Here is a 27,856-nt window from a genome sequence, read left to right as displayed (position 1 = left end):
ACCGGAGTGTTACTTTTGTTAAAACTGAGGAACCTACACTGACACATCGAAGTCACCCAAAGCCCACAGTTTACATCAGGGCTCACACTTGGCATTATATTCTGTGGGTTTGAACAGATGTATAATGACACATATCCATCATTATAGTATCATACAGAGTTTTCTCACTGTCCTAAAAACCCTCTGTGATCCACCTATTCATTCCTTCCTCTTTCCTAATCCCTGGCAACTATGATATTTTTATATCGTAACCTGTGTCCACAGGTTTGCCTTTTTTGAAATGTTATATAGCTGGAATCACACAGTATGTAGCCTTTTCAGATTGGCTTCTTTTACTTAGTGAAAGTATTTGGGGTTCCTCCATGTCTTTTCATGGCTTGATAGCTTATTTGTCTTTAGTGCTGAATAATATTCCACTGTCTGAATGTACCACAGTTTATTTATCCACTCAGCTACTGAAGGGCAACTTGGTTGCTTCAAAGTTTTGGTAATTACGAATAAAGATGCTATAAACATCTGTGTGTGTATTTTAATAGTTTTGTTCTTTAGTCTCTCTTTTCCTTATAGTAACTTTGCATGGCATTTCACCTCACTCCCTTTGTATTGCCGTTTCTATGTGAATTTAGTTTTCCTGTATTATTGGAAGAGGCTCTGCTCAGCTAGCATTTCTAACTTTCTAGATCACCTTTTTTTTTTTTTCTTGTAATGTTCACAACCATGGTGTCTTGATTGTTGAGATTTCCTGGATCTGTTCCCCTTCCCTACTTTTATCGGGATCTTTTCTTTCCTTCATCTTTGTTGAACTTGTCCAAGGAGTTTCTCCTCAGTGTGAAGCTTTGTCCTGGCATTACTTGGTCGGTTTCAAGAGTCCATGGACTGTTCCAGTTCCTTTAGGTCTAATCACAGGCCCGAGCACTGACCTGCTATTAGAGTAGGGAAAAAAAAAAAAAAAATCCCTCTCTAGTTTCAACTGCTGTTCCCACATTGGCCTGCTCCCATCTGTCGTGCTGTCAGGCTTCCTGTTGCTTCCTTCTGTGTTCTCTCGCCAGATGAGCTGCTGAAAACTCATAGTTCTTGTGGCTCTCGGTGGTTTGTCCCAATTCACTTGTATTACAGGATTTGTGGGACAACTTGCTGTCCAAATTTCAGTAAATATAAAAATATAAATGTAAAAATCAATGGATTTTGGGGACTTCCCTGTCAGTCCAGTGGTTGGGAGTCTGCATTTTCACTGCAAGGGGCACGGGTTCAATCCCTGGCTAGGGAACTAAGATCTTGCATACCATGCAGCACAGCCGAAAAAAGAAGAAAAAATCAATGGGTTTTTGGTTTTGATACGTAGTTGTTTGTCTGTTTTTATGTGAACATTCAGGAAAATCCAAAATCTATTGCTGCCTCTGCTGATATCATCTTCCAGAATCTCTATGCACTACGTTTTATAGTAAAAAACTGAGGTATAGGAAGATTCATTGGTAATTAGCTTGTAGTGGGATTTTCTGAGGTTGCAGTGATGGCAGGGAGCCAGTGTTGATTGCTGAGAATGGGAGTGTCATCATCAGATCAGCTCATTTGAAAGATCAACTTGGCAGAGGTTTAGTGACTAGAGAAAGATACTGGAATGGGAAGACCAGTTATGACAGTATTTCCCTATTCCTAATAGGGGATTATAATAAGGGAGAGGTGAGGGGGAATGGCAAGAAATAGACATGAGAAATACAAAGGAGGCTAAATCAAGTGGCTTGGTGACTGAGGAGAGTTAGAGAGGAGTCAGAGTCATTTGAAAATTCCCAGGATGAATGTCGAGGGCAGTGGCATTGCCCCAGACATCAGTAGAGATGAGCATGAGGATCTGGTGACAGTGAGAGTGAGGGGGTTGAGGGAGAGGAGTGAGTAATTTTTTGAAAACTTGAGTTTGATGCAAGATAGAGATGTTGTATATGAATGTATGGAGCTCAGCAAAAGTTCCATGCTAGACACACATTTGGGAGTCATCCGCATTTTTTAATTTAAATAATACCAATTTAGCTGAACACATATATACTTTCATATGGGCTTCCCAGGTGGCGCTAGTGGTAAAGAACCTGCCTGCCAATGCAGGAGATGTAAAAGATGCAAGTTCAATCCCTGGATGGGGAAGATTCCCTAGAGGAGGGCATGGTAATCCAGTGCAATATTCTTGCCTGGAGAATCCCATGGACAGAGGAGCCTGGTGGGCTACAGTCCATATGGTTGCAAAGAGTTGCAACTTAACACACACACATACACTTTTATATATTCTTAAATAATAGTGTAATGTAACTTATCTGACCTATAAAGCAAGTATAGGGAATTTAGAAAGTTACATTTTTTAGCCTCAATTCTTCCATAAACTTAAATATCATTTTGTACTTTTATTTCACATTTTGGAAAATTCCAGGACACTATGTAGAGCCACCTTCTACCCAAAATTTACAGAACAACTTAATATACCAGAGGGTTTGCCTTGATTTAAAATTTAGAGTGATTAAAATGATTCACTTATTTTTTCTTCTACTGATTAAAAGTAAGTTCTTCTATGTCTTAATTAAAAGTCTCTGTAAAAAGTGTTTGAGGCTTTTTAAGATCACTAAAAGTTGGCTTGATGTAAATTCATATGAGTAAAAATTTCCCTTTTACTCATCCAAACACTTTGGAGAGGTAGGGAGAATGTATTTTGAGATAAGAATATTGAGTAAATTTTTGTTAATAATATAACAGTTGTTTTGCACAGTTTATTATATAGATTTTATTTTTCTCATCAGTATGTAATATTTATCTTCTTAAAATGAGGTATAGTTGGTTTACAATATTATATTACTTTCAGGTGTGCAAGATAGTGATTTAGAATGTTTATAGATTATAACTCCATTTACAGCAGGACTGATGTTGAAGCTGAAACTCAAATACTTTGGCCACCTGATGTGAAGAACTGACTCATTGGAAAAGACCCTGATGCTGGGAAAGATAGAAGGCGGGAGGAGAAGGGGATGACAGAGGATGAGATGTTTGGATGGCATCATTGACTAAACTGGACATGAGTTGAGTAAACTCCAGGAGTTGGTGATGGACAGGGAGGCCTGGTGTGCTGCGGTTCATGGTGTAGCAAAGGGTCGGACACGACTGAGAGACTGAACTGAACTGAACTGAACAGTTATTTTGGCTGTAGTCCCTGTGCTGTACAATATATCCTTGTAGCTTATTTATTTTATACATAGTAGTTTTTATCTCTTTTTAAGTTTTAATTTATTTATTTTTGGCTGTGCTGGGTCTTTGTTGCTGCACGGGCCTTTCTCTGGTTGCAGCAAGTAGGGGCTACTCTTCAGTTGAGGTGCATTGGTTTCTCACTGCGGTGGCTTCTGAAGCCCGGCTCTGGGGTGCGTGAGCTCAGTAGTTGCGGCTCCCTGGATCTAGAGGGCACGCTCAGTAGTTGTGGCACAAGGGCTTAGTTGCTCCACGGCATGTGAGATTACCCAGATCAGGGATGAAAACCATGTCTCCAACATTAGCAGGTGGATGCTTCATCACTGAGCCACCAGGGTAGCCCTCCAGAAAGTTTAAATGGTTGTTATTTAAAAATAATTTGCACTAGTTTCACTAGAGATTAGGTCCACTGAACTCCTCAAAGTGTCATGTCAGGAGAGGAACTCCCCTCCTACATTTTCTATTCCATCTTCTTTAGTTCCTTCTTTTTGTGCACAAAAGTACTCATTCTATTTCTTTCCCTTTCAATAGATGCTTATGGCCCGTCAGAAAGTGTTTAGTTTCCATCAGCAAGAATTATACCCTAACAAACTATTTACTCAATCAAAAAAATAGATTTTCTGATTGGATATTAAGAACTGAGGGCTCTTTTTCTCTTTTTCTTCCCAGTTCAGTTCAGTTCAGTTCAGTCACTCAGTCGTGTCCGACTCTTTGCGACCCCATGAACCACAGCACGCCAGGCCTCCTTGTCCATCACCAACTCCCGGAGTTTACTCAGACTCACGTCCATCGAGTCGGTGATACCATCCAGCCATCTCATCCTCTGTCGTCCCCTTCTCCTCCTGCCCACAATCCCTCCCAGCATCAGAGTCTTTTCCAATGAGTCAACTCTTCGCATGAGGTGGCCAGAGTACTGGAGTTTCAGCTTTAGCATCATTCCTTCCAAAGAAATCCCAGGGCTGATCTCCTTCAGAATGGACTGGTTGGATCTCCTTGCAGTCCAAGGGACTCTCAAGAGTCTTCTCCAACACCACAGTTCAAAAGCATCAATTCTTCGGCACTCAGCCTTCTTCACAGTCCAACTCTCACATCCATACATGACCACAGGAAAAACCATAGCCTTGACTAGACGGACCTTTGTTGGCAAAGTAATGTCTCTGCTTTTGAATATGCTATCTAGGTTGGTCATAACTTTCCTTCCAAGGAGTAAGCGTCTTTTAATTTTATGGCTGCAGTCACTATCTGCAGTGATTTTGGAGCCCAAGAAAATAAAGTCTGTTTCCACTGTTTCCCCATCTATTTCCCATGAAGTGATGGGACCAGATGCCATGATCTTAGTTTTCTTCCCAAGATGCTATTAAAATGATCATAAAGGAACAAGGAAGGACCCATACTGAAAAGGGCTGGAGAAGGTCCGAAGTGAATGGAAAATTCCAACAACTTTTAGATGGAAAGGAGATGCGGGGTTGAATGATGAAGTTGGGTAAAGGAAGCTGCAGACTTGAAAAGGTGAGAAGCTTGTATTGTGGATGAGCTGATCCTTTTTTCAGATCCTTAGATAGGGTCATCCATTCCAGGTACAAAGTATGACGAAAGAGAACTGAGAAGCAGGGTTAAAAATAGATATTAATTTAAATATTGTTTTCAAAATAGTTGATTTCTTCTACTCCCATTCACAGAATACCCAGCACCCAGGTGTTCCTAGGGGGTTTTTGTTCCAAAATGGGACAAAATGGAAAACTATTTCTCTATCCAAAATGGAAAACTGTCTGGAAAGTACTTGAAACAGTGAAGGTGTTGTTTCCCCAGAGTAAATTCCTGTATTAAGGTGTTTCTATTTGAGGTGTGCATGTGTGCTAAGTCGATTCAGTCGTGTCCAACTCTTTGCAACGCCATGGACTATAGCCCACCAGCTCCTCTGTCCATGGAATTCTCCAGGCAAGAATACTAGAGTGGGTTGCCATTTCCTTCTCTATTTGAGGCAGAGACTGCTAATTGCTCTCCAATATCCACTGTCCTCTTTAGGAGGGAACATACCTGCATGGAAAATACCAAGTGCCATGGAGTGAGATGGTGGAGCAGACAGAACCCTCATGCACTGTGGGAGTATGAATTGGTACAACTACTTTAGAAAACTATTTGGCAGTATTTACTAAAAATGAACATATACATACCCCATGACCCAGCAATTCCACTCCTAATTATACAGCCAATAGATGTATGTATATACGTTTGCTAAAATTCACTAGAATGTTCATAGCAGTACTATTCACAATATCCCCAAACTGGAAACTACCCAAATGCCAATTAACAATGAAAGAGATATGTTAGTTATAGTCTATTTGCACAAAGATTTTGCAATAAAAAATAAAACAAATGAGACCTAATCAAACATAAAAGCTTCTGCACAGTAAAGGAAACCATCAACAAAACAAACAGACAACCTACTGACTGGGAGAAAATATTTGCAAACGCTGCAACCAACAAGGGGCCAATTTCTAAAATATACAAACAGCTCATACAACTCAGCATCAAAAAAATTCAAACAATCCAATAAAAAATGGGTATAAGACTGAAATAAAATATTTCTTCAAAAAAGATATACAGATGACCAAGAAGCACACAAGATATTTAATATCACTAATTATTAGAGAAATGCAAATCAAAACCATAATGAGGTATCATCTTACATTGGTCAGAATGGCCATCATCAAAAAGTCCATAAATAATAAATGCTGGAGAAGCTGTGGAGAAAAGGGAACCCTACCACACTCTTGGTGGGAATGTAAATTAGTGCAGCCGCTATGGAAAACAGTAGGGAGAATCCTTAAAATAGAGCTACCATGTGATCCAGCAATCCCACTCCTGGGCTTATGTCCAGAAAAGATGAAAACTTTAATTCAAAAAGATATGTGGACCTATTTATAATAGCCAAGACATGGAAGCAACCTAAGTGCAAATGAATGAATAAAGAAAATATGGTATATATAGTGGAATATTACTTGGCCATAAGAAGAATGAAATATTGCTATACACACTACTATATATAAAATAGACAAACAACAGGACCTACTGTACAGCACAGGGAAATATTTTCAGTATTTGTAATGACCTATAAGGGAAAAAAATCTGAAAAAGAATATATACATGTAAAAACTGAATCACTGTGCTGTATATCTAAAACTAGCTTGACACTATAAATCAACTACTTCCATACAAAAATCAAATAAAAAATAAATGTCAACTCACTTGGGTGTGATATATGTAAGAAAGACTGAAAGAATCTCTTATTTTGGACCTACTCTCGAAAACTCCCTGCCCTATACAAAAACATTGACCAGTAGCTAGCTATGAAAGGGAAAGTTGCAAAGGGAAAGATGCTCAGTCATGCCTGACTCTTTGTGACCCCAAGGACTGTATAGTCTCCAGGACAGAATACTGGAGTGAGTAGCCCTTCCCTTCTACAGGGTATCTTCCCAACCCAGGGAATGAACCCAGGTCTCCCACATTGTAGGCAGATTCTTTACCAGCTGAGCCACAAGGGAAGCCCAAGAATACTGGAGTGGGTAGCTCATCCCTTCTCCAGGGGATCTTCCCGACCCAGGAATCAAACTGGGGTCTCCTGCATTGCAGGCAGTTTCCTTACCAATTGAGCTATGAGGGAAGCTCATCAGTAGCTATACATTTATGATTTCATTTAAAAATGTTTACATATGTCTGTATACTTTTTGATTCTCACTTGATCCAACTATTCTGATTAACTATTGCAGCAGAGGAGATGGAAGCAGGGTTTAAGCAAAAAGTGGATTCAAAACCTCTTTGTTCACAATGGAACAGGACGTCCAGGGAAGAGGCAAGTGGACTGGAGAGATGAAGTACCTTAAACGGGTGGGTAGAAATGAACATCCAAAGAAGGAATCTGGAAGGGATTTGTACCTGGGACAGGAGTGGTCCCTAAAGAGGCTTCGGAGAGCAAAGATTGGGAGGTGTGGGGTACGGGGTGGAAAACTGGATGCAAAGGGAGTGTGTTGACCGGGTACATTACTGGTGCTCCATCTATGGTGCTGGCCCCAAGGAGCTCATTTCAGGGGAAGTCCAATGGAAGCTTCAGGACTGGACTTGAAGGGGAATTCCAAACTCTCCTCTTGGCTGAGGAGTCTGGACAACAAACTCCTCCTCTGTTTCACCTGTATGGCATTATCTCATCCTCATCCTCGAAAAAATGCCAAGATGGTTAACTCACTCTTCACTGAAAACACCCCCACACTTCAAATGACCCCACCTCCCTTATCTCTCTTGCCTGTTACTGTCTTATTTATTCACCAAAATTGGGTGGGCATGACAGGCAAACAGTGATGATACTGTTCAGCTGTCATCATCCGCAGGCAGGCGTGTGTGTTCAACTCCTAGCTGGGAGTGCAACTAGCATCACGAAGTGCTTGCCAAATGCATAAGGGTGGGTGAGTTTTGCTCTCTTTTGCTCACCTGCCTGAGCTTGTGAGAAACCCTGCAGACACAGAGCAACTGACAGGACAGGGACCTGCGCATCTGAGGGTGAGACGAACCAGTGGGTGTTAGGTGGGGACCCTGAAACCAGACACAACAGAGACAGTGGTCTGGGTGTGGTTTCCACGGGGGCTGGGCCTCAGATTCCCATAAATAGCTTATTTTCCTTCAGGTCCCCCACCCCAGGTCCAAGTCCGGGCAAGATGGGCAAATACAGGATTCGCGTCGCCACCGGAGACTCGCTCTTGGCTGGCTCCAGCAACCTAGTGCAGCTGTGGCTGGTGGGCGAGCACGGGGAGAAGGACCTGGGGAAGATACTGCGGCCGATACGGATCAGGGTTAGTGGAGAAGGTGGTGACTGCGGCGGTCGCGGAGGGGCGCACATGCGGGGCGCTGGGGCCTCGGCACCGAGGGACCCCTGGGTATCTGGGGAAGGAGGTCGGGCACGGGTGGGGTGCCAGGTAGCAAAAGGGAAGGCGAGAGGTCTGGGAGAGAAGCGCTGCACTTCCTTGCCCGGGTGGAGGGGCAGAGAAAAGGAGACGCCTGCCGGCCTGAGTTCCCCTCGGAGTGGCTTGTTCTTCCTCGCCTCCAACGCGGATTCAGGTCTCTTCCGGGGAGCGGTCGGAGGGGAAAGAGAAGCCCGGCTTCTCGGGGGGTTCTCTGACCCGCCCTCTCCGAGAACCCTGCACCCCATGTCTGAGCGCGTCCTGTGTTGCAGGAGGTGCAGCTCGAGGTCGAAGTCTCCCTATACCTGGGGCGCCTCCTGCTGGTGAAGCTGCGCAAGCACAAAAGCCTGGTGGGTTTCGACTGGTTCTGCAAGTGGATCGCGGTCCAGGGTCCCGGCACCCAAGGCGAGGCCTTTTTCCCCTGCTACCGCTGGGTGCAGGGCAACGAGATCATCTGCTTGCCCGAGGGCACCGGTGAGAACAGTGGGAAAACAGGGGGCGGCACCTGGTGGGCTGGACGTTCTAATGTAAGAGGGAAAGGAGAGAGAGAGATGGAGGGAAGGGCAGAAGGGAAAGGATGGGGCTGAGCAGCTCAGCTGAGCAGCCCAGCTCGGAAGGGGTCCCAGAACGAAGCTATGTTAATGGAGACCCTGTTCTATTGCAACCCCTTCCCCAGCCCGGACCGTGAAGGATGATCCGCAGAACCAGTTTAAGAAACATCGGGAGCAAGAGCTTGAGGAAAGAAGGAAGGTGTACCGGTGAGCCCCAAGAAGACTTTGATCCCTAACAGATCCTAAGAAACCCACCACCCTACTTACACCAATTCCATCTTGTTCCTCCAGATGGGGTTTCTGGAAAGAGGGATTAATCCTGCCTATAGCAGGGAATACGCAATGGGATCTTCCCAGAAACGAGAGATTTCTTGAAGATAAGGATTTAGACTTCAGTCTCTCTCTGGCAAAAGTGTGAGTGCCAGGTTGTTGCTGTTCAGTTGCTAAGTCATGTCCAACTCTTTGCGACCCCATGGACTGTATGTAGCACATGAGGCGTCCCTGTCCTTGATTAACTTCCTGAGTTTGCTCAAACTTTTGGCCATTGAGTTGATGATGCCATCCAACCATCTCATCCTCTGTCACCCTCTTCCTCTCCTGCCCCCAATCCTTCCCAGCATCAGGGTCTTTTCCAATGAGTCAGTTCTTCACATCATGTGGCTAAAGTACTGGAGCTTCAGCTTCAGCATCAGTCCTTCCAATGAATATTCAGGGATGATTTCCCTTAAGACTGACTGGTTTGATCTCCTTGATGTCCAAGGAACCCTTGAGTCTTCCCCAGTACCAGAATTCGAGAGCATCAGTTCTTCGGCACTCAGCCTTCTTTATGGTCCAACTCTCGAATGCCAGGTTAAGGCTGACATCTTCATCCCAGGATGCAAGGTGGGATTCTTTCCTGAACTTCTTGCACTTGCCTTCTCTGCACAGGTTGAAGGACTTGGCCTTAAAGGGGTCATTAGATCTCACAAATTCTGTAAGAAGACTGGAAGACTTCAATAAAGTATTCCCGCAAGGAAAAACTCCTCTGGCTGGTCAGTTACCTTAACCTCCCCAGACCTAACCACATATTTCTAACTCAGGGATCTGAAAGGAGAGGGGAGAGGGTCGGAGAGTAATAGGGCAGTGACATCAGGAGCTCGGAGCTTACAGCGTCCTCCCACCTGATGTCCCTAGAGCGGGTCCGCAATTGCTGGAAGGATGATGCCCTATTTGGGTACCAGTTCCTCAACGGGGCAAACCCCATGCTCCTGAGACGTTCCACGAGTCTCCCATCACGGTTGGTGCTGCCTCTGGAAATGGAAGACTTGAAGTCACAGCTGGAGAAAGAACTCCAGGTGCTGTGCTTCATCTGTTCACCCATCACCCCAGCCATCATTCTGGTCTCCTTCTCTTTGCCTCATTCTTCTCTTCCCCCTTCCCTCATTTCCTCCATCAGCACCTGTTTAATCTACACCCTCCTCCATCTATACTTCAGGGTTTCTCAACTTTGGCACTTATATTTTTGGGTCAGATAACTCTGTTGTGGGAGGCTGTCCTGTGCATTGTAGAATGCTTAGTGGCATCTCTGGCTACAACCCACTAGCTGCCAGCAGCATCCCCCAGTTGTCTTCAGGCATTGCCAAATATCTTCTAGGGGGTAACATCTTGGGTTGAGAACCACTGATCTACACCAACTCCTTCTGTTATCTCCTTCTGCTATTATTCCTCTTCCATCTCCATTTTCATCTCTTCTTTCTTCATTAGCTATTTCTCAGCCTTAGCAAAGAGCCCAAGCTTTTGGAGGGAAATAGCAAGAGAGACTAAACAAAGCCCTGGGAGACAGTTGGGGCTATGTTTTTTGGGGGGAGGGGAATTCAGATCAAAGAAATGTGCCACATTTGGCTAAAGCATGAAGGAGGGTGATAAGGGAAGAGTTTTGTTGTGGGGGAAGAGGGTACAAGGAAAACCACAAAATTCACATCAGAGAGCTCCAACTCTGATGAAAGATACTGGTCATGGAAACTCTGCATTTGGGGTTTTGGTTATGGGAGAAGTGATTGGCATTTAAGTAAAAGACTTGATGGATAGGGAAAGGAATCAGCCTGACCAATGAGAGAAGGGCAGGGCAGGTCAAGAACTAACCTCAACCCCTTTATCTATCCCTGTTCCCCACCCCCTAGACTGGATCTCTGTTTGAAGCTGACTTCTCCCTGCTGGATGGGGTCAAGCCTAATGTCATCATTTTTAAGCAACAGTATGTAGCAGCCCCTCTAGTCATGCTGAAGCTCCAGCCCGATGGAAGACTCTTACCTATGGTCATCCAGGTGAGAGGACCCAGGTGTCCTGCCCCCAGTCATTGATCTTCCCTAGGGACTTGGACACCCAGGTCCTTGGCCCCCAACTCTCTCTCCTGCTCTAGCTCCAGCCACCTCGGAATGGATGCCCCGCACCTGTGTTGTTCCTGCCTTCGGATCCCCCCATGGCCTGGCTCCTTGCCAAGACCTGGGTCCGGAGCTCTGATTTCCAGCTCCACCAGCTACAATCACACCTGCTGAGGGGCCACCTGATAGCCGAGGTTATTTCTGTGGCCACCATGAGGAGCCTGCCCAGCCTGCATCCTATCTACAAGGTATTTCGTGCATGCGTGCTAAGTCGCTTCAGTCCTGTCCAACTCTGTGAGACCCTATGGACTGTAGCCCACCAGGCTCCTCTGTCCAGGGGATTCTCCAGGCAAGAATACTGGAGTGGGTTGCATTTCCACCTCCAGGGGATCTTCCCGACCCAGGGATAGAACCAGCATCTCTTATGCCTCCTGCACTGGCAGGCAGGTTCTTTACCACTAGCGCCACCTTTCAGCATTTCTTAATTCTGCATCTGACTGCCCTTCAGATTTCACACTCCTAGACTCTGGAGATGTTTACACATGACCTTGTGGCATGTTAGGTTAGTAGCAATCTCAGTTTACATAGACACACATATACACAGTGTTATGGACATGGCTAAGATTAAAGAAAGAGTGAGAATGGGTTTTACAAAGAAATTGAAATTTGGGCTGAGGATGTTGTCGGTTGGATAGTAAGGGGCAGGACATTCCAGTAAGAGAGATCTGTGGAGGTACATGGATGCTGACTGATATCAGGTGTGACTGGAGAGTAGGGTGTGAGTGATCGAAGTGCTGGGTACGAGGAAAGGGAGGTGGGAGAAGATGAGGGGGAAAGCCCTGTTACTTGGTGGGGAGAAGAATCAATAGCTCTGCTTGAAATGTCAGGAAAGGGAGTTCCCTGGTGGCCTAGTGGTTAGGATTAGAGCTTATACTGCCAAGGCCTGAGTTCATTCCTTGGTTGGGGAACTGAAATCCCACAAGTCATGTGGTGTGGCAAAAAAAAAAAAAAAGAAGTAAAGAAAAGAAAAAGAAAAAGTCAGGAAGGCAGGTAGATATATGAGCCTGGAGTTCTTGGAACGGGTCAGGATTAAAGATATAGATTTCTTTCCTTTTTTTTTTTTTTTTTTTTTTTTAGGTAAGAAGTGGATTTATTTTGAGAGAAACACACTCCACAGTGTGTGGGCCATCTTAGAAGGCAAGTGTGGCTGAAGGTATAGATTTTAAAGTTATCAGAAAACAGACATATCTAAAGTCATTATGAAGACAAGATTAAGCTGTCTAGGGTTTGTAGCTACAGCAGAGAATTTGGCCCAGATATAATTCTAGGGTGTCACAACCCTTATAAATTGAAAGGAAGGAATGAAGTAAGAAAAGGAGCAAGAGGAGAGCTATCTACTGAGGAAGGAGGGAAACAAAAAGTGTGATACCAGGGCAACCAAAAGGAAAAAATGTATCAAGAGAGAGGTGTGATTGTATCACATGCTGTTGAGAAGCAAACACAGTTACAGAGAAGTGACATTTGGATTTGTTGATATGGAAGTCATTGGTTAATCCACTGGTTAATCCTATCTCAGGGGAGTGGAGGTGGCAGAAGCCTGATCAGTGTGGGCTGAGCAGAAAAATATCATGTGAGGAAGTAGAGACAATACTGCTTCTGCTGCTGCTAAGTCGCTTCAGTCGTGTCCGACTCTGTGCAATCCCATAGATGACTCCTTTAAGACTTGCTATGAGAAACAGATTTACAGACTGACAGAACGAACTTATGGTTACCGGGGTGGGGGAGGGGGTAAGGAATAGTTAGGGAGTTTGGGATTGACATGTACACACTGCTATATTAAAGGTGTCCATTGGCAGATGAATCGATAAGGAAGTTGTGGTACATATACACAATGGAATATTACTCAGCTATAAAAAAAAAAGAACACATTTGAGTCAGTTCTAATGAGGTGGATGAAACCGGAGCCTATTATACAGAGTGAAGGAAGTCAGAAAGAGAAACACCAATACAGTATATTATTAATGCATATATATGGAATTTAGAAAGACGGTAATGACGACCCTATATGCGAGACAGCAAAAGAGACACAGATGTAAAGAACAGGCTTTTGGACTATGTGGGAAAAGGAGAGGGCAGGATGATTTGAGAAAATAGCATTGAGATATGTATATTACCATATGTAAAACAGATGACCAGTGCAAGTTCGATGCATGAAGCAGGGCACTCAAAGCTGGTGCTGTGGGACAACTCAGAGGGATGGGGTGAGGAGGGAGGTGGGAAGGGGGTTCAGGATGGGGGGACACATGTACCCTGTGGCTGATTCATGTTAATGTATGGCAAAAACCACCACAATACTGTAAAGTAATTAGCCTCCAATTAAAATAAATAAATTTAAAACAAAACAAACAACAAAAAAAAGATGGACAATCAACAAGAACCTACTTTATAGCACAGGGAACTCTGTTCATTATTATGTAACAACGTAAATGGGAAAAGAATTTGAAAAAGAATAGATACATATATATGTACAACTGAATCACTTTGCTGTACACCTGAAACTAATACTTTATTAATCATCTATACTCCAATATAAAATTAAAAGTTTTTTTAAAAAAGAAGACTTGCTATGAAAGGGGAAGCAAGCAATGAGGATGCTGCTAGAGAGTGGTTTAAGTTTAAGCCAAGGGTTTTTTTTCTTTAGAGTATCAAATACTAAGCGAGAGAGAGGACAGAAAGAGAATGAGCAGGAGTGACATCCCTAGGGAAGGCAAAGAGGAGGTGAAGAGTTTGCATTGGAAGGCAGTAGAGATACTTTACTGATAGGAGTAAGACTCAGGTATAAGATAGAATTTCACATGTAGGAAACTTTCTAGTTTTTTGTGATGTGAGACAAAGGACTCCTAAAATTCTTATATATTACATGAAACTGTGCAAATAAGTGAACTCCTAAAACCTTTGATCTTGGGTGACCCCAAGAAGACAGTTCCTCATCTTCCTTCTCCCAAATCTTAACCTGACCCAATACAATCCAACAGGCACTCTCTTCTTTTCATGAAGACCCATCCTCTCCCCTGTTTATTTCCTCTCTCAGGTCTTCAAATCTCCTTTCAACTCATGGGTCCTGGGACCCCTCTTATTTGACTGTGTTCCAATTCTTTCTTCCATAATCAGCTCCTGATTCCACACTTTCGCTACACCATGGAGATCAACGTGCTGGCCCGGAGTAATCTTGTCTCTAAATGGGGAATTTTTGATCTGGTATGGACAGGGATGGGTAAAGAGGGAGGAGGGTACAAGGATGAAGGAATTCACTTTCCCATTCCTCCCTGAAGCTCTGTGTCCTCTACCAAAGGCCTTCCCCGATCTGCCTCACACCTGAGTAGCTTTCTTCATAAAGGGACCTGAGTAGGGCCACTGGGCTTGAATCTCCTGACTGCCATCCCCCTCAGCTGACATGTGCTGTGTGCTTAGTCACTCAGTCATGTCCTACTCTTTGCAACCCCATGGACTGCAGCCCTCCAGGCTCCTCTATCCATAGAATTCTCTAGGCAAGAATACTGAAGAGGGTTGCCATGCTCTTCTCCAGGGGATCTTCCCAACCCAGAGATTGAACCCAGGTCTCCCACATTGCAGGCAGATTCTATACCCTCTGAGCCACCAGGGAAGCCCTCAGCTGACATGGCAAACACTAATTTATCTGCTGTGGGTTGCCCTCAGGTGGTGAGCACTGGGAGTGGCGGCCATGTAGACATTCTCCAGAGAGCCACAGCTGGTCTGACCTATCGCTCCTTCTGCCCTCCTGATGACCTGGCAGACCGTGGGCTCCTGGATGTGAAGTCTTCTCTCTATGGCCAAGATGCGCTCAGGCTCTGGGGAGTCATCAGCCGGTGAGAACACCACCAACAGGGAAGACCCAATGGGCCCTCTGGTGAGAACAAGGGGGACTGCAGATCCAGAAGGCCCTAGGCTGGCCATCTGAGACCCAGTGTCTTCTTCCCCGGGGAGCAGGTATGTAGAGAAGATGGTCAGTCTTTTCTACAAGAGTGATGGAGCTGTGAAGGATGATCCAGAACTGCAGGCCTGGTGTAGAGAGATCACTGAGACTGGACTGCAGGGGGCCCAGGACCGGGGGTAAGGCCCAGATCCTCCCCACTGACCCTCTGTCAACTCACACCCACCTGTCAACAGTCCATACCTTTTCACAAAACTGTAAGTCACCCTAGGGGAGTTTGGGGGGAAATGAATACATGTATATGTACCGCTGAATCCCTTTGCTGTTCACCTGAAACTCACAAGTTTGTTAACTGGCTATACCTCAGTGCAAAAAAAAAAAAAAAGTTTAAAGCCAAAAAAAAATTTAAGACACCCTACCTCAAGACTCAGAGCTTCCTCCAGAAATTCTAATTCTAACCATTCCTAATTCCCCAGCCCCTTTCCTTTCTCACCCTCTCATACAGCATTCCCCATCCTTATGCAACTTGCTAAGAGCTTCCTCTAGAACCAAATATATTTCCCTTAGTTACTTTCCCTCACCTTTTCCTGCCCTCTCTCCCTAATGCCGACGTTCACCCAAGCCCATAAACATGTGAATACACACTATGTGTGTACTAGAGGCACAACCACACACAAGGAATTCTTTTCTGTATCCCCAGATATCTTTCACTGCCTGAGATCAACTGTCTCCTGTCCTGGTCTCAAAGCCTCAAATTCTTACCTCACACAGGTTCCCCATCTCCTTAGAGTCCCGAGCTCAGCTCTGCCACTTCATCACCATGTGCATCTTCACGTGCACTGGTCAGCATGCTTCCACCCACCAGGGCCAGGTAACCTGTTGTGATCCTCGCCCCCTGGGGCTCCTGGGAGGTAGAAGATAGGGGACCAAATGCCTGGGTCATCAGCCTGGTTTCTGAGAGGCTCTCCTACCTGCAGCTGGACTGGTACTCCTGGATCCCGAATGGTCCATGCACCATGCAGAAGCCTCCGCCCATCTCCAAGGATGTGACAGAGAAGGATATAGTAGACTCACTGCCCAGTCTGCACCAGGCCCGAACACAGAAGACCTTCATAAAATTCCTTGGCCGACGCCAGCCTGTCATGGTTAGAGATGGATGCCTACACCCTAGGGGAGAAGGAGCAGTGTTCTTGGCTGAGGGGTCCATGGGCTGAGCCTTTTTGTTCTCCCCTGTCAGGTGGCCTTGGGGCAGCACAAAGAAAACTATTTCTCTGACCCTGGACCTCAAGCTGTGCTGAAGCAATTCCAGGAGGAGTTGGCTGCCCTGGACAAGGAGATTGAGGTCCGAAATGCAGGCCTGGACCTGCCCTATGAGTATCTTCGACCCAGCATGGTAGAGAACAGTGTGACCATCTGATGCCTTGCTCACATCATTCCCAAATTCCGCCCTCCCTAAGTACCCTTTGAGTACCCCACCCTCCTTGGCCACAGCCTCTGGTGAACAGACTGACCCCTAAGCTGTGTGGTCAGTGCTCAGGGATGCTGCATCACTCAACTCTAGGTAATACATAATGAATGGTTCTCACTGAATTTTGGAACCCATCCCTACCCACAGCTGCCCTACCTTAATGTCCACCTAGCCCTACACTTCTTTGTCCTTTGTCCCCATCTCCTCTTTTTCAAAGAATCTAGTTTGTATATAAATGAAATGAAAAGATATATAAAATAAATGAAAAGATCTAATTAAATAATAAAGTTTGTTATGCATGGTGAAGGAAGGAGGTAGGAAAAAAAATCTTAGTTTGTTTCCTGTTCTCTCATTCAGATTCCAAGGAAGAAAAATAAAGATGTTTTCCTGGAACAAACATTTCTTCCTGTAGTTAATACATCCCTCAAAGATTTTCTTAAACCTTTTAAACCTAAATTAGGGAAGTTCTGACTGACTGCCCAAAGCATTTAATACCAGCAAAGCTGTATAGGACACTGTATAAATCAGGGTTGAGAGCAGCGTGGAAGAAAGGAGAAGGCAAGGAGGGCCTATTGGTAGAACTGAGAAATCACCAGGGAAAATATACATGTGAAATGTCAAGGGGTTACCCTGAATGACTAGGTCTGTACCTTTGACAAGGGCCAGTGAAATAAATAGGGGCATGTAGGATTTAGAATAGAATCCATTTGAATTCTCCTTCTAGTTGTAGGAAAACACATTTTAAGAAAACAGTCCTTAAAAACAGGAGTTGCACACCCTGGAAGATTCTTCTTGTTCTTTTCCACCTGCATCTGTACAGAGACACATGTGGAAAAGAACAAAAAAAATCTTCTGTATGAAGAGGACTCTCACCAGAAACATACTTCTAGGGAGCAGATCAAAATTATACTTCCAATATGAGTTTAGGAAAAAACCTCATGATTAAATCACAACTGTGAAGGAATATCAAAAAGAAGGGGTAAGAAGGGAACTAGCAGAATTATTAGAGAAATGGAAATCGAAACTACAATGAGGTACCACCTCACACTGGTCAGAATGGCCACCATTAAAAACTCTACAAAAAACAAATGCTGGAGAGGGTGTGAAGAAAAGGGAACTCTCCTATACTGTTAGTGGAATGTAAGTTGAGGCAGCCACTATGGAGAACAGTATGGAGGTTTCTCAGAAAACTAAAAACAGAATCATCACATGATCCAGCAATCCCACTCCTCAGCGTATATCCAGGCAAAACTCTAATTCAAAAAAGTACATGCGCACTATTCACAATAGCCAAGACATGGAAACAACCTAAAAGTCCATTAACAGATGAATGGATAAAGATGTGGTACATATATACAATGGAATACTACTCAGCCATAAAAAGAGTAAAATAATGCCATTTTCAGCAACATAGATGCAACTAGAGATTATCATACTAAGTGCAGTAAGTCAGAAAGAGAAAGACGAATATCATATGATATCACTTATACGTGGAATCTAAAATAAAACATGAATGAACCCATTGATGAAACAGAAACAGACTCATGGATACAGAGAACAGATTTGTACTTGCCAAAGGGGAGGGTTTTGGGGAAGGGATGTAGTGGGAGGTTGGGGTTAGCAACTGTTAGCTATTATATATAAAATGGATAAACAACAGGGTCCTACTGTACAGCATGGGGAACTATATTCAATATCCTATGATAAACTATAACAGAAAAGCATATTAAAAAAGAAGGTATATATGGACTTCCATGGTGGCTCAGTGGTAAAGAATCCACTTGCCAATGCAGGAGACACAGGTTGGCTCTCTGGTCCAGGAAGAACCCACACATTGCGGAGCAACTCAGTCCAGGCACCACAACCTCTGCGCCCATGTGCTGCAGCTACTGAAGCCGGCATCTAGAAGCAGAGCCTGCAGCAAGAGAACTCGCCACAATTAGAAGCTTGCGCACCACAACCAGAGAGTAGCCCCCATTCACCATAACTAGAGAGGAGCCCGAGTGCAGCAATGAAGATCCAGCACAGACAAAAACAAATAGATACATAATCATTTTTAAAAAATAATATACAAAACTGAATCACTTTGCTATACAGCAGAAATTAATACAATATTGTAAATCAACTATACTTCAATAAAGAAAATCAATGGAATATGAAAAAAAGTTAATTAAGAGAGCACAGGATAGGGGGAAGATCAGGAGCACAAAAAAGAAAATAAAAATATTTAAGAACTATATATACATATATATATATAAAGAAGGGAACTAGCAGAATTCTGGGAAGAAACACAAGGCAAAAGAAAAAAACATGGAAGAAATGTAAGATAAAATTAGGAAGAACAAAACAGGGACTAGACATAGAAAGCACAGTAGAAAGGTTAGAAATTTAAAAGCTAATAAAACATAATGCAAACCAAAATAAAGAAGAAAGGGTTAGAGGGAAAATACACAATGGGTATGAATGACTGAGATTGAAGAACAGACAGATTAATTGCAATTCCTAAAAAAGAAATGAGATAGAACAATGGAATAGAATACATATGTTAAAATGTATATAATGGAAGAAATCTCTCTTGAAATAAAAATCTACATATTGAAGGAAAAATCAAGTACCAGTGAAAACTGACCTACAATTGTCAACTCAGAGGTATATCCCTAAAGTTACTGGATTTTAAATATGAGTAAACAATCCTGTAGGCAGAAGGCCAATGGCAACCCACTCCAGTACTCTTGCCTGGAAAATCCCATGGACGGAGGAGCCTACTATGTTGCAGTCCATGGGGTCGCTAAGAGTCGGGCATGACTGAGCGACTTCACTTTTACTTTTCACTTTCATGCATTGGAGAAGAAAATGGCATCCCACTCCAGTATTCCTGCCTGGAGAATCCCAGGGACAGAGGAGCCTAGTGGACTGCCGTCTATGGGGTCTCACAGAGTCGGACACGACTGAAGCGACGCAGCAGCAGCAGCAGCAGCAGCAGCAGGCAGAAGGGCAAGAAGATCAAGTCACAGTATTCAATGCCAAACAGCAGTGGGTCCATCCCTTCAAAATATTGAAGGAAAAAGCAAGCCAAGGATTTTTCCTGTCTGTGAATTCTTTTTTCTTTCTCTCTCTCTTTTTTTATTGTGTTAAAATACACATAATATAAAATTTGCCACCATAACCATTTTAAAGTATAGCATTTCAGTGGCATTAAATATATTCACACTGCTGTGTAGACATCACCATCATCCACTGCTCTCTTCATCTTATAAAACTGAAACTCTATAGCCATTAAACAATAATTCTATATCCTACCCTTCCCCCCAGACCCTGGAAACCACCATTATACTTTCTGTCTACATGATTTTGATTCTTCTAAGTATTTTATATAAGTGGAATTATATAGTATCTATATTTCTGTGGCTTTGCATGAACACTGACTTCTCCATTTATTCATCTTGAAACTGACTTTTTTAAAATATGGGGACTTCTCTGGTGGTCCAGTGGTGAATAATCTGCCTGCCAATGCAGGGGACACAGGTTTGATCCCTACTCCAGGAAGATTCCACACGCACAGGACAACTAAGTCCGTGCATCACAACTACTGAAGCCCACATGCCCCGAGTTCAAGCTCCACAACAAGAGAAGCCACTGCAATGAGAAGCCCCCGTACTGCAAGGAAGAGCAGCCCCCCTTGCCACAGCTAGAGAAAGCCCACTCGCAGCAATAAAGACTCAGTGCAGCCAAAAATTAACTAATTAATTAAAATAAAATTTTAAGATATGGTGTGAAATAATGGTCCATTTTTTTCCCACCTGGATAATTAGTTATCCCAGCACTGTTTGCTGAGAAGTCCATCTTTCCCAACTAGGTTATAATGCTGACATAAATTAAGTTGCCATGTATGAATGGGACTATTTCTGGCTGTTTTACTTCCTTTATCAGTTTGTCTTTCTCTGTTCCACACTAACATAATTACTACATTTTTATGATGAACATAGCCTATTATTTGAAAATACATATTCATTTAATTTGTCCTTAAGGGTGCTTTCACTTTTCTTCGACTTCTGGCCTTCCATATAAATATTAGATTCTGTTTGTGAAGTTCCATAAAGAAACCTGTTGTGAATTTGTTGCTGTTGTTGCTCTGGGTCTTAGGTTGCTGTGCACAGGCTTTCTCTAATTGAGGTGAGCAGGAGCTACTCTCAAGTTGCGGTGTACAGGCTTCTCCTTGCAGGGGCTTCTCTTGTTTCAGAACATGGGCTCTAGAGCTTTCAGGCTTCAGTAGTTGTGGCACTCAGGCTTAGTTACCCCTCAGCAAGTGGGAGTCTCCCGAACCAGGAAATGTTCACTGCATTGGCAGGCAGATTCTTATCCATTGGATCACCAGAAAAGTCAAAACCTGTTGTGATTTTGACTGGCATTGTATTGCATCTACATGACTTTTTAAGTCTTAAGCTAACTCTGTACGTTTGAGATGTATCTAACCCAATCATTTTTTATATTGCTGAATTCAATTCGTTACCATTTTGCATTTTTTACCTCTATGTTATTGAGAGAAATGTCTATAATTTTCTTTTCTTAAGCGATCTTTCTCTGATTTTGTCAAGGTTTTAACTGCCCAGTAGAGGTATTTGGGTATGGTTTCTCCTTTTGTTGTTGTTGCTATTTTTGGAAACATCTTATCTAAGACTGGAATTATCTTTTCCTAGAATATTTTACACAACTCTAAAACATCTAGGTCTGCTTGAGTGTGTGTATGTGTGTGATTTTTGTTGCTGTTGTTTTGTTCACTTGTTTGTTTTGGTAGGAAGATTTTTAACTATATGATAAAATTCTTTTAATAGTTTAAAATATATTTAGGTTTTCTATTCTTGAGGAAGATTTAGTTCTACTTCGGGAATATGTCAACACTTCATCAAATTTATTATCATTTTGTATTTACAGTATTGTTTTATTTATCAATTACCCTCAGCAGCAAAGGACACAAGACCAGAAATGAGAGCGTAGACCTTCCCTATGAATACCTAAAACCCAGCTGCATAGAGAACAGCATCAGTATATTAGCCCCAATCTATTCCCTTTTCAAAGACCTCAGACTACCATGATAGTTAGAAAAAGGAGAAGAAAAAAATCCATAAAATATCAGGGAACTGAAACAATGAGTTAAAAATTTTAAGATAATACATTAGGAATAAAGATACAGTTTATAGGATCAATAAAGTGAAAAACTGACTCCTTGAGAAGACCAACAAAACTGACAAACTTCTGTCAAGCCTGGTCAAACAAAAAAAGGATGAAAGTATAAATAAATACTTCTAGCAACGAAAAGCATCATATTAACAGCTCTAAACCTGTTCTACTTATAACAATTGACATAAACAGAGATAAAGAACATGGAATATCAGTCTCTGATCCGGAGATAAAGATGATGAGGGGTTTGGGGGGGTGGGGAAGGAGGGGGGGGCTTGCTAACAGAGCGTGAATTTCTGGGACTCTCACTTAAAACTTTGATACACACTAATTACAACAGCTCATTGGTAAAAGAATCTGCCTGCCAATACAGGAGATGCAGGAGACTCTGGTTGGATCCCTAACTTGGGAAGATTCCCTGGAGTAGGAAATGGCAACCTACTTCAGTATTCTTGCCTGGAAAATTCCATGAACAGAGGAGTTTGGTGGGCTGCAGTTCATGGGGTCACAAAAGAGTCAGATACAACCAAGTGACTGGGCACAGAACAGCACATTTACAATAGCCAAGACAAGGAAGCAACCCAAGGGCCCATTAACATATGGTTGGATTAAGAAATATCATATATATTTTTTTCCAATATACTCAGCCGTTTAAAAAAAAAAAAAAATGGGGCTTCCCTGGCAGTCCAGTGGTTAAGAATCTGCCTTCCAATGCAGGGGACCTGGGTTTGACTCCTGGTCAGGGAAATAAGATCCTACATGCCATGGAACAACTAAGCCCGTGAACTGCAGCTACTGAGCTCGCGTGCTATGGAGCCTGTGCGCCACAACTAGAGAGTCCGTGTGCCACAACAAAGCAACAATAACAACATAAAACAGTGAATAACGTAGAAACAGACACATACGGCCCATTAAAAATCACCCACTGCTGCCAACCTTTCAACAACTCCATCACCACCTCACCCAGCAGGAGGTGGAGTTTGAGCTTAGAACTTGCCTTCTCAGAAGGATTATAAAAGACAGTCTCAGAAATAAACTCTCAGAATTTTTTCACTGGTCATAAGCTTTTCTGGAGAAACTCTGTGAGGTAAAGACTGAAAGAACTTGAAGACTGAGTTTCAGAAGAGGAATGGATGAAGGAGGTTAAAAGACTGAGTCTGGGTTTATGAGTATGGGCACGACTGGGCTGGAGAGAAGAAAAATTGAGTTAGATGAACAATGGACATTTATGTGAAGAAATTAAGCAGACAATTGGACCAGGATTACTAAGACCCAAATTAAACTAGCAAGACTGAATGTGGGTAGGCCAAGGACTCACTCCAGTCTTCAAATCATTTCACCATAATAAACAAGGTCCTTCAGTACAGCACAGAAAACTGTATTCAGTATCTATGATAAATCATAATGAAAAATAATATGCTGAAAAAGAATGTACATACATATACACATAACTGAATCACTTTGCTGTACAGTAGAAATTAACACAACACTGTAAATCAACTATACTTCCAAAAAAAAAAAAAAAAAGCCCACCATAATCTTCCAGGAGAATATGGTACAATCATTCTTATTTTACTGACAAAATCTGCCCAGGCATCATTGGACATAAGAGACTCTACATCTTTGTTAATGTTGATTCCTGTATGAACTCCACACCCCTAATTCTCCCATCAGTGATCTTTCTCCCCTCCTTTTATACCAGACTCAAAACACCTTCAAGAATCCTGGTCACATCCCTTTGATGTGACTTTGATCGGTTCTTCTCTTTTACTCCATCTGTACTCATGCAGGGCGGTACTGTTGCACCAAATCCAGGTGGGCACTCACACTGGATTCTCCGTGAATGGTTTACACTGCCGTATGTGACATGGTGGCCACCTGTAAGCAGTAAGAGAAAGGGCCAAGGGTTGTAATGCTAAGTGTTCTCCTTGAGCTAGAAGCTCTAGACTTGAGGTCACCATTTTGTCTCCTCTCTCCACAAAGGCCGAACAGCAGCTCCTGTTATTCCACTGCTGCCCCCTAGAGGGCTCTCTATTTAAACCGTGAACAATAAACTGAAGAATTAAAATGTGTGGTTCTCGAGTCTCATCTTCAGACCAGGTGGGTTATATTTTTCACTATGTGGACTGGCTGAAATCGAAGCAACAATTCCCATTACTTAAAAAGAGGACCGCTGACACTTAACTGGATAGAACGTTACAGCATAAACACTAGACATGGCAAAATGATGAAGTTCCAGCAGTAGGCTCTGTATCAGGGATTCCTAGGGCACTCCCTCTTTTCTATTTCTGCTACAGTTACTGTGGGTTGGTTTTTGTTTTTGCTTTTGTTTTAAACCTATATTGTATAAGTAATGTTTCTTTTATTCCTTCCTAATATGGCTTATTTTTATTCTCTCACTTTGTGGAAAAAAGATTAAACTCGTTTGAGATTTGCTTATTTTATTGGTTTTATTTTTAAATGTTTTATGTGTATTCTTGTTTCTCCATTTCCTACATTAGCAATTTGTGTTATTTGCTTCCTCCTATTCTCTTCATGTTTAAAGCCCTCTACTAATCTAAGATTTTAATAACAGACAAAACTAGGTGTATAGGTACATGAAAACTCTTAGTACAATCTTCATAATTTTCCTGTAACTCTAAAACTAATCTTAAAGTTTATTTTAAAGATTGGCAAGGGTATACAACAAACTATTTAAAACAGAAGTCATGATCTTAATAATAGACAAGGTAGAATATGAGCCAAGAAAGCAAGGTTACTTTAGAAAGCTAAAGGGTACAACTGGCAATGAAAATACAACAATTATGAATATTGATTTACAAAATAACATAAAAGTAACCTTCATAGAGCAGAAATTACAAGATAAGCAAGGAAAAGGAAACAGAAACATGCTAATAAAAAGGAGGCTTTAGGGACTTTCCTGGTGGTCCAGTGGCTAAGACGCCATGTTCCCAGTGCAGGGGGGGAGGGGCCTGGATTGGATCCCTGGTCAGAGAACTAGGTCACATATGCTGCAACTAAAAGATCCTGTGTGCCGCAACTAAGACCCAGCAGTCAAATAAATAAATACATTTTTTTTTAAAGAGGCTTTCATTTACTTGTGTCATCCAATTCAAAACAAGTTATAATTTTTTAAAAAGCTAAAAACAGAGTGGCCCTAAACAATATAATTAACATAGTAGACCTTACTGCTGCTGCTGCTGCTGCTGCTGCTGCTAAGTCACTTCAGTTGTGTCCGACTCTGTGTGACCCTAGAGACTGAAGCCCACCAGGCTCCCCCGTCTCTGGGATTCTCCAGGCAAGAACACTGGAGTGGGTTACCATTTCCTTCTCCAATGCATGAAAGTGAAAAGTGAAAGTGAAGTTGCTCAGTTGTGTCCGATTCTTAGCCACCCCATGGACTGCAGCCCACCAGGCTCCTGCATCCATGGGATTTTCCAGGCAAGAGTACTGGAGTGCGGTGCCATTGCCTTCTCCGAGTAGACCTTACTAATATATATCAAACATTGCATCCTGAAAGTGGAGGACACTCCATTTTTTCAAGTGTCCAATAGTATTTATGAAAATTCATACTTAAGACTTAAGGACTATTGCAACCCCCCACCTACAGAAATAATGCACAAACTATCCTATAATCACATTGCAACAAATGAATTTAATAAGAAAATCAAAGAGTCCTCTCTATTTGGAAGTTTAAAAATAAAACTCTCTTTCATATAATTATTGGGTCAAAAGGAAAACATACCCAAAACTAAGGAATTAATGGAAATAATAATAAAAATAATGTAAAGAATATATACCAGAATCTATGAAATGCAGTTCAAGTAGTACTCAGAGGAATACTTAATCACCTTAAATACATACTTCAAAACAAAATGCAGAAATCAGAGTTCCTCTTTAAAAGTTAGAAAATAATAACAAAATAAACTAAAGGAATGCTGCAGAAAGGAATAAATGAAAAAACAAATTATAATAAATTTTAGAAAACAAGAAAAGCAGAACTATTATATAAATCTAAAATACTTTTTTAAAAAGTAAATAACTCATTAGTCCAAACAAAACTAGGAAGTGAGAAAGCGTAAATACAAAAAAGAACAAATAACGGAAGGAAATAAAGAGATAGAAGATATTTAAAATACACAGAAGGGGAAAAAGTGGAAGCAGTGACAGATTTTATTTTCCTAGGCTCCAAAACCACTGTGAATAGTGACTACAGCCAAGAAATCAAAAAACGTTTGCTCCTTGGAAGGAAACCTATGAAAAAACTAGACAATGTATTAAAAAGCAATGACATCATTTTGCAGATAAAGGTCCATATAGTCAAAGCTATGGTTTTCCCAGTAGTCATATATGGATGTGAGAGTTGGACAATAACGGAAGAACTGATGCTTTCGAGTTGTGGTGCTGACTCTTGAGAGTCCCTTGGACTGCAAGGAGATCAAACCAGTCAATCCTAAAGGAAATCAACCCTGAATATTCATTGCAAGGACTGATGCTGAAGCGGGAGCGCCAGTACTTTGGCCACCTGATTTGAATAGCTGACTCCTTGGAAAAGACCCTGATGCTGGGAAAGATTGAAGGCAAAAAGAGAAAGGGGTAGTAGAGGATGAGATAGTTAGATAGCATCACTGACTCAATGGACACGAATCTAAGCAAATTCCAGGAAACAGTGGAGGACAGAAGAGTCTGGTGTGCTGCAGTCCATGGGGTCGCAGAGTCATGACTTAACATGCGTTAGTGACTTAGCAACAACAACAAAATACCATAACTGACTTTGCTCAACATCATGCAAATCAATTTGAATTGAATGATAACTGTTTAGTAAAATAGAATGTTTTCAGACTAGAACTTTTCATGTATACTGTTTTGGTTTTCAGTGAGTATAAATTTCCTTTCCAGGAATTCTAAATGGTTCTTTTACATGTGCTGGTTAGCAGGGAGCTAGAGTGTTGTGGAGAAAGAGAGGCAAGTTTTCAGCCTGTGTGGTCAGGCAGCCAGGAAAGGCAGGGATGCACAGAGTCCAGATTTCTAGGGGAATAATGTTGTAGGGGGCATTTAACCTTGAAACACCAGCATGCAACTCCTAATCTGAGCCAATACCTTCAAAGAAAGGATAAAGTGGTCTTACATTGGAGCACTCCCTGACTGTTCCAGAAACCAAAGCAAACACTCTCTGGAAGAAAGCTTCTTCCACATACTAAGAGCAAGCAATGCCTAGGAAATCCCTTGGACGGAGGAGCCTGGCAGCTAGTCCATGGAATCACAAAGAGTCAGACACCACTGAGCATGCAGGCAATCAATCAAATCAATGGATTCACAAAGATTATCAACTATATAAGGAAGCCAGCCACTATGAGTAAAAATCAGAAGTAGCAAGAAAAAAAAACAGAGTTAGATTCCAAGGGGATAAAGCTATTAGAAGCAACAAATACAGGGCTTCCCTGCTGGCTCAGGTGTAAGGAGTGCACCTGCTAAAGCAGGAGACATGGGTTTCATCCCTGGTTTGGAAAGATCCCACATGCCTCAGAGCAACTGAACCTGTGCATCAGATCTACTCTGAGTCTGTGCTCTAGAGCCTGGGAGCTGCAACTGCTGAGCCCACAAGCCGCAACTGCTGAAGCCTGCATGCCCTAGAGCCTGTGCTCTGCAAAAGAAGAAGCCTGTGCACCGCAGCTGGAGAGTGGCCCCCGCTCACCACAACTAGAGAAAAGCCTGCATGCAGCAGTGAAGATCCAGCACATCAAATAAATAAATAAATAAAAATTTTAAAGTGACAAATATAGAATATAGAACACACATACACATAGGAAATGTTAAAGAGTAAAAATAGTTGATTTACAAATGAAAGCATATAAAAAGATGATCAAGATTGAATGGATAGATCAGGAAAAAATATATTCTAGAAATAAGAAAAAACAAGATTGTTGAAATTAAAGTCTTAAAGGATGGCTTAAAAAGCAGATTTGGGACAACTGAAGAAAGGATTAGAGAATTAGAAGATTTGTCAAAAGGATATATCCAGAATATGAGAAAAATAGATACGGAAATGAAAAATATAAAAGAAAGATTTAGAGACATGGAGGATAAAATGACAAGGTATACCATAGAAATAACTGGAGTTTTGAAAGGAAAGTATGGTCATAAGAGACAACAGAAATATTTTAACCAATATTGGT

The 27,856-nt window shown here is 42.3% G+C and overlaps 1 protein-coding gene and 1 long non-coding RNA gene across 7 annotated transcripts in view; one reads left to right on the top strand and one right to left on the bottom strand.

The window, feature by feature from the left end:
- LOC102398273 overlaps nucleotides 1-27,856 on the bottom strand; it is a 111,962-nt gene that overhangs the window by 28,874 nt on the left and 55,232 nt on the right. For 4 of the 5 annotated variants that reach the window (XR_006549599.2, XR_006549597.2, XR_006549598.2 and 1 more), the window contains exon 3: nucleotides 23,394-23,558. The exons of the other annotated variant lie outside the window; for it this stretch is intronic. This is a non-coding gene — a long non-coding RNA (uncharacterized LOC102398273). The remainder of the gene's footprint in view (nucleotides 1-23,393; nucleotides 23,559-27,856) is intronic. 5 annotated transcript variants of the gene reach the window in all.
- On the top strand, nucleotides 6,990-16,451 carry LOC102396987 (polyunsaturated fatty acid (12S)/(13S)-lipoxygenase, epidermal-type). Of its 2 annotated transcripts, none has more exons than XM_045164862.1 (15): nucleotides 6,990-7,107; nucleotides 7,898-8,063; nucleotides 8,444-8,645; nucleotides 8,848-8,929; nucleotides 9,014-9,136; nucleotides 9,650-9,753; nucleotides 9,896-10,056; nucleotides 10,882-11,025; nucleotides 11,121-11,330; nucleotides 14,254-14,340; nucleotides 14,800-14,969; nucleotides 15,091-15,213; nucleotides 15,806-15,905; nucleotides 16,012-16,179; nucleotides 16,272-16,451. In XM_045164862.1, exons 2-15 carry the CDS (start codon nucleotides 7,929-7,931, stop codon nucleotides 16,449-16,451), a joined length of 1,989 nt encoding a protein of 662 aa, XP_045020797.1. In that variant the 5' UTR covers nucleotides 6,990-7,107; nucleotides 7,898-7,928. The 2 variants fall into 2 exon arrangements, with proteins under 2 accessions (XP_045020797.1, XP_025136522.3); XM_025280737.3 differs by lacking the exon at nucleotides 6,990-7,107 and adding an exon at nucleotides 7,639-7,773.

The sequence above is a fragment of the Bubalus bubalis genome, chromosome 3, assembly GCF_019923935.1.
Source record: "Bubalus bubalis isolate 160015118507 breed Murrah chromosome 3, NDDB_SH_1, whole genome shotgun sequence".
Taxonomy (NCBI): Eukaryota; Metazoa; Chordata; class Mammalia; order Artiodactyla; family Bovidae; genus Bubalus; species Bubalus bubalis.
The sequence above is the reverse complement of the archived record's forward strand: the minus strand, read 5'-3'. Positions and strand labels throughout refer to the sequence as shown.